At 32.2% G+C, this 17,288-nt stretch overlaps 1 protein-coding gene across 2 annotated transcripts in view; it reads left to right on the top strand.

Annotated features, from left to right (window-relative positions):
* Positions 1-1,004: 1,004 nt before the first annotated feature.
* LOC147074734 (uncharacterized) overlaps positions 1,005-17,288 on the top strand; it is a 29,097-nt gene continuing 12,813 nt past the window's right edge. The window contains exons 1-2 of one of the 2 annotated variants that reach the window (XM_085942556.1): positions 1,005-1,031; positions 2,847-2,930. In XM_085942556.1, coding sequence (XP_085798682.1) covers positions 2,880-2,930 — 51 coding nt within the window. In that variant the 5' untranslated portion in view covers positions 1,005-1,031; positions 2,847-2,879. Of the gene's footprint in view, positions 1,052-2,846; positions 2,931-17,288 lie in introns of both variants that reach the window. The other variant, XM_085942557.1, reaches the window with a different exon arrangement.

Raw genomic sequence — 17,288 nt, 5'->3', positions numbered from 1 at the left:
GGCGGCAAATGTTTACATACATACGATACATATTCTACTCTATTCAACAGTGGTGGTTATTGGTACGCGGATGTCTGAGGAGCTGACATGTTTAGAGGCACACCTGTGAAAAAAATTCCTGAACTATAAACCCCTATTGCAATATGTATTACAATAATGAATACAATAATAGTTAGGTTGCCAGGATTTTTTATGCTTAATTTTTTAAACTTTACTAACATATCGATACTTTTTTATAAAGTGAGGTTAAGGTAAAGGTAAAGTTCGTGGATAATCGTCACTGCTCTTCAAAGTTGTTATATATGTATTCATTCCATTATTCACCGCCTTTACTAATGTGCCATCCCTATGCAATGCATGACCTGCATACCTCCACGTGACGTTACTGCATTTTACCGGTAACCGGATAAAACAGAACATGACAAAACAGAACAGCCAGGGGCCAGTCATATTTTAAATTTTTTCAATTTTTAAGCGAAATCATCAACTGTTTATTAGGAAGAATACATTATTTTTACAAAACCGTTGTTTTGAAAATAATGCAGTTTTTTATATAAAATAAAATGAATGTTTGATTTTTCCCCTGGCTGTTCTGTTTTGTCATGGAACCCATTTTACAGTAGGCGCCTTCTTATAAATTACAAGAATCTAGGAAGATGCCTATCTATTCAATTCACATTAATTGATTAGATATCTCATTGAAACAATCAAAACGACGATACTATCCATATCATCAATTTCTAATATATATTTTTTTTATATATAATATCTACTTACATCACATTGATTTAAATTTTACAATGCCGTATCTTCTGATAATGATAATTTACGATTTCAATGATAGTGATGCTACGATGTGTTATTAATTAAATTGTTTTTTTTATTAACATAATATAAAAAAAATATTAATAATTAGTACCGGTTGCCTGCCCTGCAACTTTGAATGCACTTATTTGATATCGCAATGCAGTTTATCACATTTCGCCGCGTGGAGGCGCTAACACACCTTTTAATTCCATTTTGTGTCCGAGGTAAGACGTCTTTTTGGCAAGTTGGTGTAAAATATTAATAATTAATTACTTAAATCGACATTATTCGCTGTTTGCTGAATCATTTATCTCCGTGTTAATTCTATTTATGGCATTTTTGGCGGGACTCAGTGGCGTATACCAGTTACATAATCACATTTGTGCGAGCGCTGTTCGTCTCAGTAAAGTTTTGTTCTCGTTTTGAGGTTATATAAAACTTGTACTTTGTATCTTTCATAGAGATGGGCGATCAAAATATGTACATTGCATTTTATTCGCGAATAATTTGATTCTATTTCATACTATATGTCATATTATCACTTTGCAATATACGATGTGAGTAAATTTAATGCGGGTGCTCGAAATGAACCGGAACGCATCAGCTCTTGAAATTCTCAAAATGAGCGCTCCGTCTAATAGAAAAATAAAAAGTTCCAGTTCGTGAAACACCACGTTTTATAAATAATTTTATGAAAGTTTGTGTTATTTTGTTAACTAACAGATCTTGCATTTAACGGTGTGCTGTGGAACAAACATGGTTTGTAATAAAGCTTGCGATTTTTATTATCGGTTAAATTTTTGTTAATTATTAACGGGTAAATTAATAGTTTTAGGTTTTTTATATATTTTTTTAAAATATGATTATCACCAGTTGGTAGACCGCGCAGTTTTCATGAGCGTCATTTATAAAGGACAAAAAGAGAATATGTAATACCAAATTTAATAGTAGGTATATTTTATTGAAATTGGATTTTTTGCCTGTGCCTGAGAGGCTGCCTGTCCTAATCGTCGGTTTGTATGCTTATCACAAGTATATTTCATTTGGTAGATAACAAACATATCGAAAAAATAATTTCGAGCGCACCGGTTCGTATTGTTTCCATTTCGAGCGCTGAGTAAAGTCATATTTAATAAAATAATCTATGCCGAATACATAGTATTAAGGCAAAAGAGTGGAATAAAGTGTATTTCATACAAATCGGTTATTATCTTATGTATAATAATGCGCGTGACTGATAAAATTTAGTGACAATAAGTATAAACTAATATCGCGTATATCAAGATTTTGTCGGATTTTTTAAAAATGAGACATGTTAACAAAATATTTTTTTTATTTACATTATATTGACAACCGCATGAAATACAGAAATATAAATTAAATCGACATAAATCATTAAGAAATAGATTGATTTGATTTGATATTTTTCATCAGTGAGATAGTAGTAAACGGTTGGATACATCCATCCGTTCCATCTCTATGAACTATGATATTGTCAAAATCAAAAGTTTATTTTATTGTTCAACTTATTATTTATGCGACTATGTAATAAATTTATTCAAAACGAAGAAGACAACCTCATACACAAAAATAGTGTTATTGTATATTGTACAATAAGAGTATTGACCTTGACTAATAATATTATGATTCAGTCAGCTTGAAATATAGTGATTCGAATCAGTTGAGTCGCTCACTGGCTCACTTAACTCTGTTACGGTCGCCCATCTCTATTATTATTGACGTCTTAAAATAGTCAACCGACGTTCTACGATACTAATTTAATTCAGCTTAGATTTTTCAATGTGTAATATTCTCTTCTCGCACAGCGATCAGTTTAAATTATTCTTCTCCATAAGTGAACGCATTCGCAACGCCAAGCGGCGATTTAAAAAAAAAAAAAGTGACCATAGATTAAAGAATACACGAATAGTTCCATAGATAGTAATAGAATTTTGACAGTTGTGGAAAAGTCTAGATACGAAATTTCTCCATTATTTCAATTGATACGAAATAATATTCTTCCCTTGTGTTTTCCGAAGGAGCCGGCTTAACAGCAGCTAAATAGAATTGCGATGAAGATCTCGCAAGCTACCCTCTTAGCAATAAGGCTGTCATACACACAGGTGAGTTTCAATTCAATTATGTTTTTCAAAAAGAAAGTTACAGTCATTTTTATTCATCGCAAAGTCTCAGCTGTGTATAAATTAAAATATAGTATATTTTTATAAATAATACTTCGGAAGTATCCATTGTAAAACTATTTGGTACAAGTCGGTTATCCTGGATACAGCGGCAAACATTTTTAAAATTGCTGATATACTGGATTATTTGTTAGGATAACCTAACCTAACTTAACCTAACCTAAACTCATCCAAACTAACAAATAATCCAGTATATCGGCTATATTCACATGAACCAACTATTTTATTTAATCCAAAGATTATTGGTTTGCTGACATGGTGTATTGATATATTATTTTTGTTAAAATCGTGTAGGAACACCATTAAAATTTATGGTTCTATTGAGAAATCCATAGATACTAATATAACTTGTATTCTCTAGTTTCTTGCATTAATTTGATTTGAAATAATTGTATAATGAATTGCGTATTGTAAAGCAAAACATTCTTTTTAATTAGTGATTGTATATCTACTTTCACTCAATATTTCTGTTTCCTACTTGTATAATAATATGGTATGCCTAGTCAATTCCTATATAGATGTGGGTATACTAAATTCATTTTACTTACAGTGATTTTGAAAAGCTTTGAAATAGGCATTCTAGCAAACAATACCAATACAACTGCGAGTTGTCTTTACTGTCTTATGGTGCCACTTTTGAATGATTCCTGTACATATACAATCCTTTTAAGTTAACATCAGTAATAGAGCTAGCAAAATGCTTGGTTTAGGAACGAGGGTTTCAAGATCATTCAAGAATGTACAAGTACTGCGTACATTATATGTATAATTTGTACTAAGTACCTATTCCATAATATGCCGGCATTATTTGGAGTCCTCACAGATCCTTCCACATATTTAAGGTGGATCGAGTCCATAATAGATTTCTTAAATTTTATACTTAAGGACATACGGATTCTTTCTTTATGATAATGACATCAAAAGTATTTTCTGACTCGTTTTCTTCTGGGAATACTGTCAATGCATCCTTGTCTACCCGAAGAGTGATTGAGCTTTTAAGTCATCTCTTTTTACTCCTTTGTGGGTTCATTTACAATCCATCTATACTTGCGAGTATTAAGTTTCATGTTCCCGTCAATATCACTCATAACACTCCGGTCTTTATGAAACCCCGTTGCAGGACGGATGTGATATTTTATGATGCTGGGATCCTTGCTATTTGCCTATTTGATAGCACCATAAACGTTGATTTATTGTTATAACTTTATAATTTTTGTGGACGTCTTAAATTCATTAAATTTATAATTGTTTTTATTTTAATATTGACATAAAAACTTACTCTCTCTTCTTGTTTTGTGTTTTATATTGGTTGTTATTTATTAGTAATTAATTATTTTTTTCCATTTCATGACCATATTTATAATTTCATAGGTTCATTGGCAAACAACTGTAATGCCCTAATACTCTTTATTCTAATAAATAAATTTCAGTAGGTATCGTTATCTTGAAAGATAGTTGCCTAATGAACTTGCCTAACACATATTGTCTGCGTATAAAAGGATTTGCTAGTGTATAGTTTTACAAATATGTAGTAATTTTCTATATTATAGTCTCTGATAACTGCTATTCTGGATAACCAAGTATTTATACGGTTGTCAGACTTGTATCAGTGTGTTACCTGTCAATATATTTTGCAAGTGGTCGCACTTTGCAATTATCAGTATATAAAAAAAGGTGATTGTTGTCTGACTATTATCTTATAATATTATTAATGATATCACAATGCACTTTCTTTCTCTGTATGTACATGCCATATCTAATTTTGCAGACTTCCTTGAGATTTTATGTCACATACTTTGTATATCTAATTTATCATGTTTAATTATGTTGCTATGTTTGAAGAAAAAATTCCAAGTTTATCTTTGACTTACTTAGTCAGTACTTAAGTGCCGGGAATTTTTATGATTATATTTTTAAATGAATCTTGGGGTACATAATATTAATTCTACAAAAAGAAACATTGACATCCTATGACCAACTACGATAGGTTTTTTTCTTCGTTTTTACTTATTGCTTACCAGTAAGTTCTCGGTGCCATCTTGTAACTATGTTCTTTTTACATTGCTTCTGCTCAAATGTACTAAACTGTTAATCCATGCTTATGTTTGTAACCCGAATACAAAAATAAATTTAAGATTTTTATCTAAAGTCATGCATCTTGGAAATTTTGGCACATGACATGACAGTAAGTAAATAACATCAAAACATTTCAAATGCAAACAGACAATGGACTTAAAAGTCATCATGGAAATAATCTTGGTGAAATTCTAAAAGAAAAGATTATAAATACTTACCTTACTTTTAATAGTTTTATTATACTGAAAGTAATGCTTTGAATTACTTATTTATCATTGAAACATGACAACAGTCTTGAAACAATTCTACGATATTAAAGTTATTTATGTTGACAACTTTTTCGGTCTACGCTACGTTAACAAATCCTAAAGATTCAGGCAACAAAATGTTCATGCAACGATAGAGCGAAAGGGTGAGATATGTTAATATCTGATTTCCTTCTCATTCATAACAGTGTAGTAGTCTTCGTCTATTTATTTTTATTATTCATTATTTTATTACCATTTATTATATTAAAAAGACTTATTTATACGGGCTTAATGACAGACATCTCATCTTCACATACACCCGTTTAAGCCCAGTCGCACATTGAAAATTTGGATAATAGTCATAAATCAAAACTGAGCGCAACATGCAACTTTCTTATGTGCGTATAGCAAGGCCTTGCAAGGACAATGACGTCACTCACCAAGACAAAATGAATGACGAAGTGCGACATTTTGGGATTATACCTGCGCCGCATGTCGGGTGAAGATAGTTGCATGTGCCTCCAGATGTTTTTTTTTTCAAACTAAAAAGTCGCATTTGACCAATTTGCGGTGCTCCATTTGGTAACGTTTGTTTTGGGAATAACTATGACGTCACATCGACGTATTCGACACGTTGCGGGCGAGACGAGTTTTGATGTGAGAGCCGGCTAACTCTATACAGAATCCAAATTGAATTCAAATATTTATTTAACTTGGTTATGTTATTTATATAACCTGTCACAGTTTTGAGATTTTATTCTAAAAATAGTCTCATTTTGTGCTGTTATTCGTATCAAAATTTAATAACACCGTAATACAGTCCCTGTTCTCGTGGTACTCCCCTTTCTATCAAATGTTGGCGACCAAATTTCGGTAAATTTCCCTATCCTGTGTCTGTGTCAGATGACTAACATTTTGCATATTGTAGAATCTCTTTCTATCTGCATCTGCTGCCCCCCCCTGTATTATGAAATGGAGTAGATCAGACTTATTATTGAGGCAAACATATGCAGGTTTCCTGTATTTGGTGATAGCTATACCTACTTTCTTTTGGCTTTGGCTTATCTTACTATTGTCATTTTTACATGCATGATCAATAAACTCAGAATATCATTGTGCTAAAAAAAGGACATGTAATATATTATAGTAAGCTTGTTTATTAAAATTTTTGTTACACGGTTATATTAAACGTTGACTGATCAGTAGATCAGAGTACTAAAATCATATTAATGTGTGTCAAACCATATCTATATATTTATGTATATGAAGATGCTCTTGTCAGATTTTTCTGGTTTTCTTGTACTTGAACACTGGAAGTTGAGTATGTTAATTTGGTAGACACACAGATGTCTGCGGTTGTGTTGCATTTAGCAAGGCTTTGATAATAATTATTATTGTTCACTGTATGTAATGTTTACTACTCTTATCTATTCCTACTTGGCATTATAACGACATATATCTTCTTACTTAGTTTCATTCAGTTCTTTAATATTAAAACCTGCTTTGGACCATGCATTTCAATGCAAATTTTACTGGTGATTTGATCTATTTTGGTATGGGAGTGAATAATTAGCGTGTCTCCATATTATAATTAGTAAAAGTTTTGTTTAATAACACTGTGTAATTCACTGCCAACTGACTTATTCTATATTGTTATTCGGGTACATTTTCTAGTTGCATAAATTGAAAGTACATTTTTTTTAATATATGGCCCTAAATCTTTGTTTAATAAATGTATTTATAAGACAACAACCCGCTTTAAAAAAGACCCTTAGGCACTTCTGCACCTTAAGACAATATTCTTTATAACAATATATTTTTTGATATGGCTTATTAATAGTAGGTTAAACCTCATGGAAAAAATAATATTTCCCCACCTGCTGATGCTATTTTCGTAAAAAGTAGATTATAAACATTTTTATATAAAATAAATAACTAAGTATATGTACCCATATTATTTCCTTTAATTCTGTTGTGTCATTAAATTGGTATTTTTAGTGAACTATAATAAATTGCATGTGTCATAGATAGCGTCACGTTTCCAACAAATTATACTCCATTTTAAATGTGTGCACACGTGCTTTGAAGATAATGACCCTCAGAGTGTTGCACTTTTGCTGATTAATAGCAATACATATTCTTAGGTTACATTCTATCGAAAAACTTGAAAAAAGTGAATATAATTTTAAGTTCGCTATATCACAGTTATTATATTATTGATATTACAAAATGACGGTTTGTAAGTTGAGCATTTCATGAACACCTCCCTACTTGCTAATCTACTTTTGAATCATCCAGAATTCTATATAAATACTTACGATAGGATTGTATCTATAATTTTTCTACCTATGTACCTATTTTCTTCTGTCTTCCGGTGGTTTTTATTACGATTTTTTAAACATGAATATGATCTCATGGTGAACTGTGATGTTACTGCATACGTACAATTTTCTGTATAAATGCATTCAAATTGTCTCGAATGTTCTATATAACAAATTAGTCGTCATGCTGCATTCAAATCAAATCCAACACCTCCTTGATTAATCTATTACCCTGATACTTTATGATATTTTGTGACGAATTTTGGTCTTGCATTACTTCCCTTCAGGAGACCTGAAGGTACTAAACTGTGATGTCAGGCATGATCTGTAATTAATTATTAATTGGACCGGTGCTTACGTAATAAAGGATCGTCCATATATGACGTCACGTCCTAAGTGGGGGAGGGTGTCTGATAATACGTATAATGTGATTTTTGTTTCGGAGGGTGTAGGTGTGGAAGGTTACATGTAAGTTGTACGTATGCAGTTCATCGTGGGACACTTATTTGTGCGCCGCAGTACGTGAAACATGAGTTCGTATAACATTTTATCAAATGACGAGTTCTTCGTTGAACATTTCACCGTGGAATACATTTGTACGTATCTTACAAAATTTGGCGATAGTTTGCAAATAGTACTGTTCCAATTATATTAACTCTAACCTAACCTAACCTTACCTAGTAAAGACATCTCCACATGTTGTAGCATACGTACAAATATACTCCACGGTAAAATGTTCAACGAAGAACTCGTCATTTATTAAATATTACACGAACTCATGTTTCACGTACTGCGGCGCATGAATAAGTGTCCTACAGTGAACTGTTTACGTACAAATTTCCGGATACGGGTGAGGAAAATGTTACGCCACAAAGCCAACAAAATAATTATATGTTATTTGTTTTTTTTTTGTAAATAACGTAGCGATATTGAAATCGATCATTGTCAATTAAAAAAAATATGACTTAAAATTAAAAAGTAAATACGGGAGATAAAACTGTAGGTACTATATAACGATGGGGGAAGAGAAAGTAAATAAATACCGAAAATCGCCAGACGCCCCCTAATCGTATAATTGATAAAAAAAAACTTTTTTCAAAACCATTATTGATCAGTGAGCTAATATATTTTTTATTGACCCATTGTTCTGAATAGATAACAGAAATTAAATTTTTCCTTCGGAAAGTACATTTTTGAGATAGTTATTTCTTTATCTTTCTAATCGAAAAGCACAATGGAAAAATATCTAAAATGCTAAGTAATGCGTAAATTAGTGTTTTTAATTAAGACGTAGGTATCAGTTTGATACTTATCGGAATGATGAGATGACTAAAGTGGACTTTGGCAATGATAAACGTTACTTCCCTTTTGCGTTTATATATTATTTATTTAAAACGTATCTTGTGTTGATTGTTTATTATTTTAGAAATCTGTAGAATATAATTATTAACAGTAGGCGCTAGTGCCAAAGTTTAGTAGTTAGTACCTTTGTAAATATAAATTGTAAGTACCTACGATCAATCAATCACTAGTCTTTTAATATTGATGCATGATCAATCATATTTCATAAGCCTTGTTATACAATTATGTGTAATATGTAGAATAGTATGAATACCACTCGTTTGTCTTATTGATTATGTTTCTAATGCCAATGGAAATTGAATAGTAGATTATATTAAATCTATAAGTACCATGTTCAAATTAAGGCGATTCTTCTATGTATAAAATATCTAAAATCGTGTATGGTTTAATGGCATAATTTTAGATATCTAATATGACTTGGATTTAGGGTTTAATTTAATTTTTAAAAGTAACAAACACTATCTACGTCAGTGGTCGGTAACCTTTTGAGAGACTGGGTAAAAAAATCAATTTTGAAAAAAAAATGGTTAGTGGCCAAATGCTGAGTACCTCCGCTACGTGGAAGTACATTGGAATGTAGATACATGTCTTCAATCCCTCTCTGACATATACATGTTTCAATGTACTTCCGTGAGGTACTCATCACCAGGCTACTGATGATAATGTTTTCAGATACATGTTTATTAATCAATACACTTGAAATTGTAAATTATCAAAAAAATGTCTCAAATTGCAAGATTCGTATTTTTCCGCTAGGTGCCTCTGGTAGGTAAAGATATCGCCTTAAGTAACAGTAACACCCATTGAGGTTGTGTTTTACCGTTTCCTATTTTGACAATGCCTATCGTTGATCGTGTGTAGAAAAAAGATTTTAAAATTCTAAACAATATCATCCCATAAATAAATTATTTTCGATAACATAATATTATCCTCTACGGCCTACGCCGTTCTGGCTTATAATCACCCTCAATACACTTAGTAAATTGGAATATTTCAAATAAACTGTCAAGAACTATTATAAAAATAAATGATTTTTTTTAAATCTCGAAAACCCGATATTGGGTTTTTGGGTATTGTTATAAAACTATTGCAAAAAAAAAATCCTCCCAACCTTAACCCATTTCGACAAGGCTGTTCAAATTAAAGGGGAAGTGTATCAGTGTGTCTTGTTTATTTAAATTTAATTTAGAAGTTCTACTAAACTTTGGCTGGTCGCTTTATACACAATAAACAAATTAATTACACTATAAAGTTTTAGTATAAACATTACACACTGTGATATGATAATTGTCGTCAGTAGACATTTTAAATTAGTAATTTAATGACATTAATAAAATTGATAAGTAAACATTTTAAATATTACTAAAATAAAGATAAGAGACAACGTCGATACTAAAGTCTACGATGATCGGGTCATCGGTTATGGGGGCAAAGCATAATAATTGTTTATGTATGTTAATGTCAACTAAATAAAAAATAGAAAATCAAATTGGAAACTTCTTTTGTGCAGTTTAAAAAACCCACCTTCCAACCCATCATGTACTAGGTACCTATAACCGGTCTTAATTGGGAGTTTCAGTGAAGTAAGGCGTCTGCGGTGTTTTGAGGTTAGGAATGTTTCGGGAACAGTCACCCAAGACTGCGGTCGCCATGCGCTCGAATAATTGTGCTTTAACTGTTTACGGAGATTTTCGTACAATGGGCCGTGATTATTTCGATAAACAATCACTTAAAATCGTAACTATTAGTACATACCTAAGTAAAAAAATGCAATGTCGGCATTTTCTTTTTTACAATTAATGCTGTCAAAGCAATTATAAGATTCACTCTAGGTATCTGCGGCGAAGACTGCCTGTTAGACGGAGTTATACGGTAGAATATACTTTCTCCTATGTGCGGCGCTAATTGTCTATGTTTATATACAATACTAGTTTATTACGATTACAGACACGCTAATTTGATAGTATTTAATGTTGGTGATAGTTTCTCACGTTCTTTGTAATTTTGTATAATATACTCAATAGTATCAATTGGCTTGTACCTAAAAGTATTATGATATCTAAGTAGAAAATTCTTCTGCTTAAAATATCTTAATATATATAAATTACGAGTCAGTGTAACCGTTCAGTAATCGCTTATTATCGAGTCATCGCCACTGCGCTCTAGGTATAGTCCGAACACTTTGATAAGAATGCTATTTGTAGCAAACTAAACTTGAGTTCCGTAGTCAATGTTAAGTTAACCAAGTTACAATTACAAAATTAAACTGTACTCTTGTTTGATGTCTAACATGATCATTTGTGTTGCATGCCAGCATTATTTGTAGTCCTAAACAGGTCCGTCCACATAATTAAGTTGGATCGAGTCCACAATAGATTTCTTAGATTTCTCTATATTTTGGACATACGGATTCTTTCCTTATGATAATGATAACACAATGAATTTTCCGACTCGTTTTTTCTAGGTATGCTATCAATGCAATCCCTGTCCACCCGAAGAGTGATTGCTCTTTTAAAGCATTTCTTTTTTTTCTTTGTGTGTTCATTTACAATCCGCATAGGTATACCGGCAAATATTAATTTCCATGTTCCCACCAATATCACTCGTAACTCTACCTACTGTCTTCACTCTCCATGGTACCCCGTCGCAGGATGGGTGTGATCTTTCATGATGCAGTGTATCGTGCGATTAACTTATTTGATGGCACCATAAAGGTTGATTTATTTTTTATTAACTTATCATGTTTTTGGACATGTTAAATGTATAATTGTATTTATCATTTTACTTTAATATCTACATAAGCACATACTTTCTTTTCTACTTTCTTGTTATATTGGTTGTTATTTGTAATTAAGTCATTTTTATAATTTGTATTTATTATGTATTATGGCGCGTTGGCCAATCGCTGTAATGCCATAATACTCTTTTTCTAAATAAATAAAGAAATCGATACTTATTTCATTTCAATAAGGAAACAACTAAAAATTTCAAGGTTTTGAGTCAATAATGCCATTAGATGTAGAAAGGTATTATCTGTATAATTCAGCATAAAAAGGGTCAAAAATGTCTTCAATGTATCATGAAATCGAAAAACCCTTTCTGAGATTAATCATTAATTCAGTTATATACTGGATACTGGTATTTCCGGGTTAATTCATTATTAAATTATATAATTTCATTGTGCATTGCTGAAGTCCACTAAACTAAATATACAAAAAAACATACATTTTCTTCAAATACAAGGCTTTAAAATTAAAATGAGAATTTCTGCAAAAAATTCAAACGCTATTATCTTGGAACAATGGTTTTTGAGTTGTTTCCCTATTGAATTATGGTATCGAAATGATCTATGTAGGTACCATAGTATTTTGTCGCTTTCCACATTTTTTTTTTCATAATATTATCAAAATCGACGTCATTCTTCCGTGTCTAAACATTTCAAATCGGGTGGTTTGCAGTTGAACGTCGATGAAAGGAAACCCATCCATAACCATTGTTACGTCTAGATATTGTCAACAAAAAAACTATTTATACCAATTGAATGAATGTGTTTTGATTGTTGACTATTGTGTTTACGAGTACAAAGTGTAAGCTGTAGGTAGGTAGGTATATATAAGCGTCGCGGCGCTCCTCCGTTTACGACGTCAACAGACAAATAAATAAATTGATGCCCACTTGAAAGGAATAAAACGGCTGACTTGTGATTAATTGATTTTTGCGCGCCATTTTTCAATTTTGCGCACCGGTTGATCTTCGAGGCGTATATTATTTTATTTTCATTCTTGAGAGAGGTGGTTTAAATTAAAATTTTTGGTTGTGAAGATCCACTTAAAATACTTGTTAGTTAAAGATCACCATTTTTACGTGTCGAGCTTTCATTTTAAAACAAATCTGGGTCATTATACGTTATGAGACATTGCTTCCTGACTCTTAACAACCCCTAAATATATCATTGAGAGATTCCTAATATATTTAAGATATGAGATAACTTAACTTAAGATAATAATATTATGCAAAAACATAAATAATAAAGAACAGACATCCACTGAGTTAATATATTAGCAGTTCTTAATTTTATTGAATTAAATACAACTGAAATATAACGCATGGGTGAGGATTTAATTCATATCCTCTATGCCCTATGTATGAGGGATGTAGTCGTTACTTACTTTGTTCCAACTACATCCGTTATTAGTTTGATATCTGATAGATTGCTCCTGTGTGTGACATGCGTTCGGGCAGAGTTGAATAATACACGAATTGGTGTTTTATATCGTTTATATTATGGCGCACATTAACTTGTTTGTTATTACATGGCAAATAACATGGTGTTAAATTATATTGCTAAGGTTTAACATGAATCTTTTAACTTGATAATTCAGCGAAGGACTGGAGTGTCCTTATAACCTCCATGCAGGAACTAGATCTCTAGACTGTCAGAGTCAGATTCTTATTTCCGCTTCGCCGCTGTCTATGTCCCACATATGAATTGACAATGGCGTGACAGTTGTAGAGTTGGGTAAAACCTGTACATATTATGTGAATACGGAGAAATCACAACAGTTGAGTTTGTTGTTGAGGCTTGCGGTTTGTATGTGCTGTGTATGTATGTATCGTGCTGCCGCCATACGAGTGGATGAATGAATGAGTAAAATATGTGTATGGAATAGTTTGATCACTATTAGGATCGGCGTTTAGGGAAATTGTTAACTGATACATAAGAAAACACTGTCATACATAAATAGCTCGGATCGATGATCTGGTTGACCGCCATGCGAGGAATGGTTGTTTTTTTGTGCGAGTTGTCGAAGATACTCATAAGCGGGTGAAACCGGCCTTGATTGTTATTATATTTTGTGGATTGTCTAAGTATTATGTTTTAATTATTAAATATAATGGCTTTCCGCCAAGAATTGACAGGCGACACCATTCAGTGATTCAGAATACATAGTTGCTTAAATTGTTTTGTATTTTTTTTCCTAATTATTTACTATTGGTGAGTGCGCATAGTGCCCGAAGGCGAAACCAAGGTCCCAAAAACCGACTCAAATGGAATAGTACAAACTTAAATCCGTTAGAATTTCAATTCAAATTCCATCAAGTAAAGTACCCTCGGTCGATAGTATCTATTAATATTATAATTGTCTATCAAATAAATGACTTAATTCCTCAAGTACAAGTAGGTCGTTACTAAATGCCTATTTTGCGACGTTTCTAAGTAACTTATTATTCCCAGTGTCCTTTGCACCCATTTAATGCAACCTTCGAGAGGTATTTATGGGAAATTGTCAACTCTGCTAATAGGATTACCCGCTGCGTGTTTATTTCCGTATAAGCTGTCACGCTATCTTCTTATCATATGATAATATACCTACGTAAGTATATAATTTAACACTGTGTATATAAACTATCATTGTAAAATATTATCAATGGCGCTACAGCCCGATGTGGCTCCGATCGTCTCCAACGTTACTCTCCACCATCTCTGGTCTGGAGTCTGGACGTCCTTCTCTACTCAGGAGCTGGGGTTTGCCGGTGGATCGTTATATTATTCATTTTTACCACTCAGTGGAGTATTTTGGTCTTAATAAAATTCACGATATCTAGCTGATCGCAAACATTATGTCTTTCTGAATACCATGCGTTTATACACCATCAGTGTCTGAAATCAATATTATTAGTAGGTACCTATCAGTGGCGAAGGGCGGAGGTAGGCTGTTAAAATCCGCCATAAATAGTGCACACTAAACTTTGTCAGTCATATAGATTTGTTTTCATTGAAATAAGACTACAATTTACAAATGGTTTTGGTTAGTTTTTAAAATTCAATAAAACCCTGCGAAAATCAAGCCATGATAGATAATAGTCACACAAATACTCGTCTAGTCGTTTATCTATAAATATTTTAAAGTATGCAATTAAATCATACATAACTTCGAATATTTTATAGATAACATAATATTTTTATCTATTATAGTTTGTTTAGGCGGGGCTTAATGAATTTAAAAAATGAACCAACAATATATTGTGTAATATGTATTCTTAATCCAACGAAAACAAATAAGTGTGGATGAAAAAGTGTGCACAATTTTGTCGTATCGCTCAAAATATACCAAAGCTATTATGGTTTGCTTTAGGCAGGGTTACATTGGACGCTAAAGACGCGCCCAGCGCGTAACGATTAGGTGGCCATTCGATATAATTAACATGATATTTAAAAACTAACCAATACCATCTGTAAAGTGTAGTCTTAGTTCAATAAAAATCTTAACAGCCTACCTCCACTCTTCGCTACTGGTACCTATTCTCTTATTGGTTTTGCCATTTTTTATCTGATTTTCCTACTCATATAGATACTTGCTGCATCTCATTATCATATAGTACTTGCTGTCCACAGGTAAAACAAGTATTGTAAATTTGGGAGCGTTTTGGGTCCATACCTCTGCTTTCAAAATAGTCAGTACTTTTTTGATAAATGCAATGTGATTAGTATTGAACCTATTTCATGGTCTACCGTTTTAAATGAAAGTTTTTGGCACTTTCGTTTCACAGTTCATTGTTGGAGTATCTACGTTGTTTTTTAAGTAACAAGCGACTTGAATTAATGTTATATTTCGCCGTATTACTCAAATCTCTTTCCATTTTCAGCGTCACGTCTCTTTAAAAATGTCAAGTTATTTATTAATTGTTTTATAGGTGAAAATTCATCAATCTAATAATTTCGTAGAATAAAATTTCACCTGGTCATTGCACGTTCAGAATAAAACAAAGTTTGACGTATGTTTGGTTGATGGGTATGGAAATTAATAACAATGATCTTTTTAAGCTTCAAAAATTATTCTGTTACGTGAACAGGATGATCTTAGTTTGAATACAGTACGATTTCTTGATACTTCTGTGTATGGCAAACGCCTCTTTGTGTTACATAATATTTAAATACATTTAAGGTTTTTAGTGAAAATGTTGAAAAATACCTTCTTCTATTAGAGACAGTGATGCCAACCGTACTATAATTATAGTACAATACTATAATTTTAATTCTGCGAAAAATGTAAAATACTATAATTTTACGCCAAATGTACCAAAATACTATAATTTTAAAGGATTCAAGACGAAAAATGTTCCTGTACTATATATTTTTCAGAAATACTATAATTTTTACGCCTTTGTATTATAATCAGCATAGAAAAATATGGCAACACTGAATTTAGAGATAGATCCTAAATATATGAAATTGGACGCAAGGAAGGACATCTGGTCTACTGATTAATTTAGCTACAAGTAACTTCGCATTGCAGTTTCTTTTGAAGAGTACTTGATTACATAATATCATATGATGCAGATATTTGCCAAAATATGCCTTAAATACTCTAAATTATTAAATTCGACATTTTAAACATCTCACATATTGTCATATCAATGCAAATTTAGCTGTAAATACATGTGGAAGATACTTCGTCGTTAATTCTATGTCGGTAGCCAAAAGCAATATATTTGCCATGATTTTGAATGTCAATAACCAATATAACCATACGTTAGATTTTCGAAAATCGAACCATCTGTCTAATACGACATGCGTATAAGACTCCTTCTATCCAGAGAAAAATTCTTTGGTTTTAAGCAAACTTTATTTCATCGCATACCATTACTAATTATTGTCCCCGTATGCAATTATTAAGCTTTTTAACATCCGCGTAATGCCCAGTATGTACCTCTCCATATCGCGCTGTGCTACTCCTGAGTTTTTACACCTCTCATTTACGGATAGTAATCCGCAATAGTTGTCGCACGAATATAATATGATCAGTGATCACCCTCCGGTTGGGAGTGTTTGCAATACAGGTCCAGTGGGAAGTTATTTTTGAAGACATTATTCAAACGAAAAGTCTTAAACCACTCCTATATTCACGAGTCCGTTTGTACCCGCAGAATTTCCTCTCAAATGTGCAATTAATATCCATGATAGTTTCCGTATGCTATAACTGTAGGTATGCCGGTTTTATAGAGTCAAATTGTTTTCGTTGGATTCATCTTCACCATCACGGATGTAGAAATCGCAAGATTGCCATTATAGTCATACTTTCGCGCGGCTCGTAAGGTCTAGGTCGTTTACGTCCATCTTATAATCGCCCGATGATAAATGTATTATAACATAACATTATTATTTTACGTACTTGAATGCGTAATATTGATTTTTTTTATTATTTTTTGATACGTTCATGAACTGTCTGGTTGCGTAACATTAAAAAATATATATAAAATCATTATCTCTG

The sequence above is a fragment of the Rhyacophila brunnea genome, unplaced genomic scaffold (genome assembly GCF_057557595.1).
Source record: "Rhyacophila brunnea isolate RB1 unplaced genomic scaffold, BYU_Rbru_1.0 scaffold_15, whole genome shotgun sequence".
Classification (NCBI taxonomy): domain Eukaryota; kingdom Metazoa; phylum Arthropoda; class Insecta; order Trichoptera; family Rhyacophilidae; genus Rhyacophila; species Rhyacophila brunnea.
This window is presented reverse-complemented; position numbering and strand designations above follow the sequence as displayed.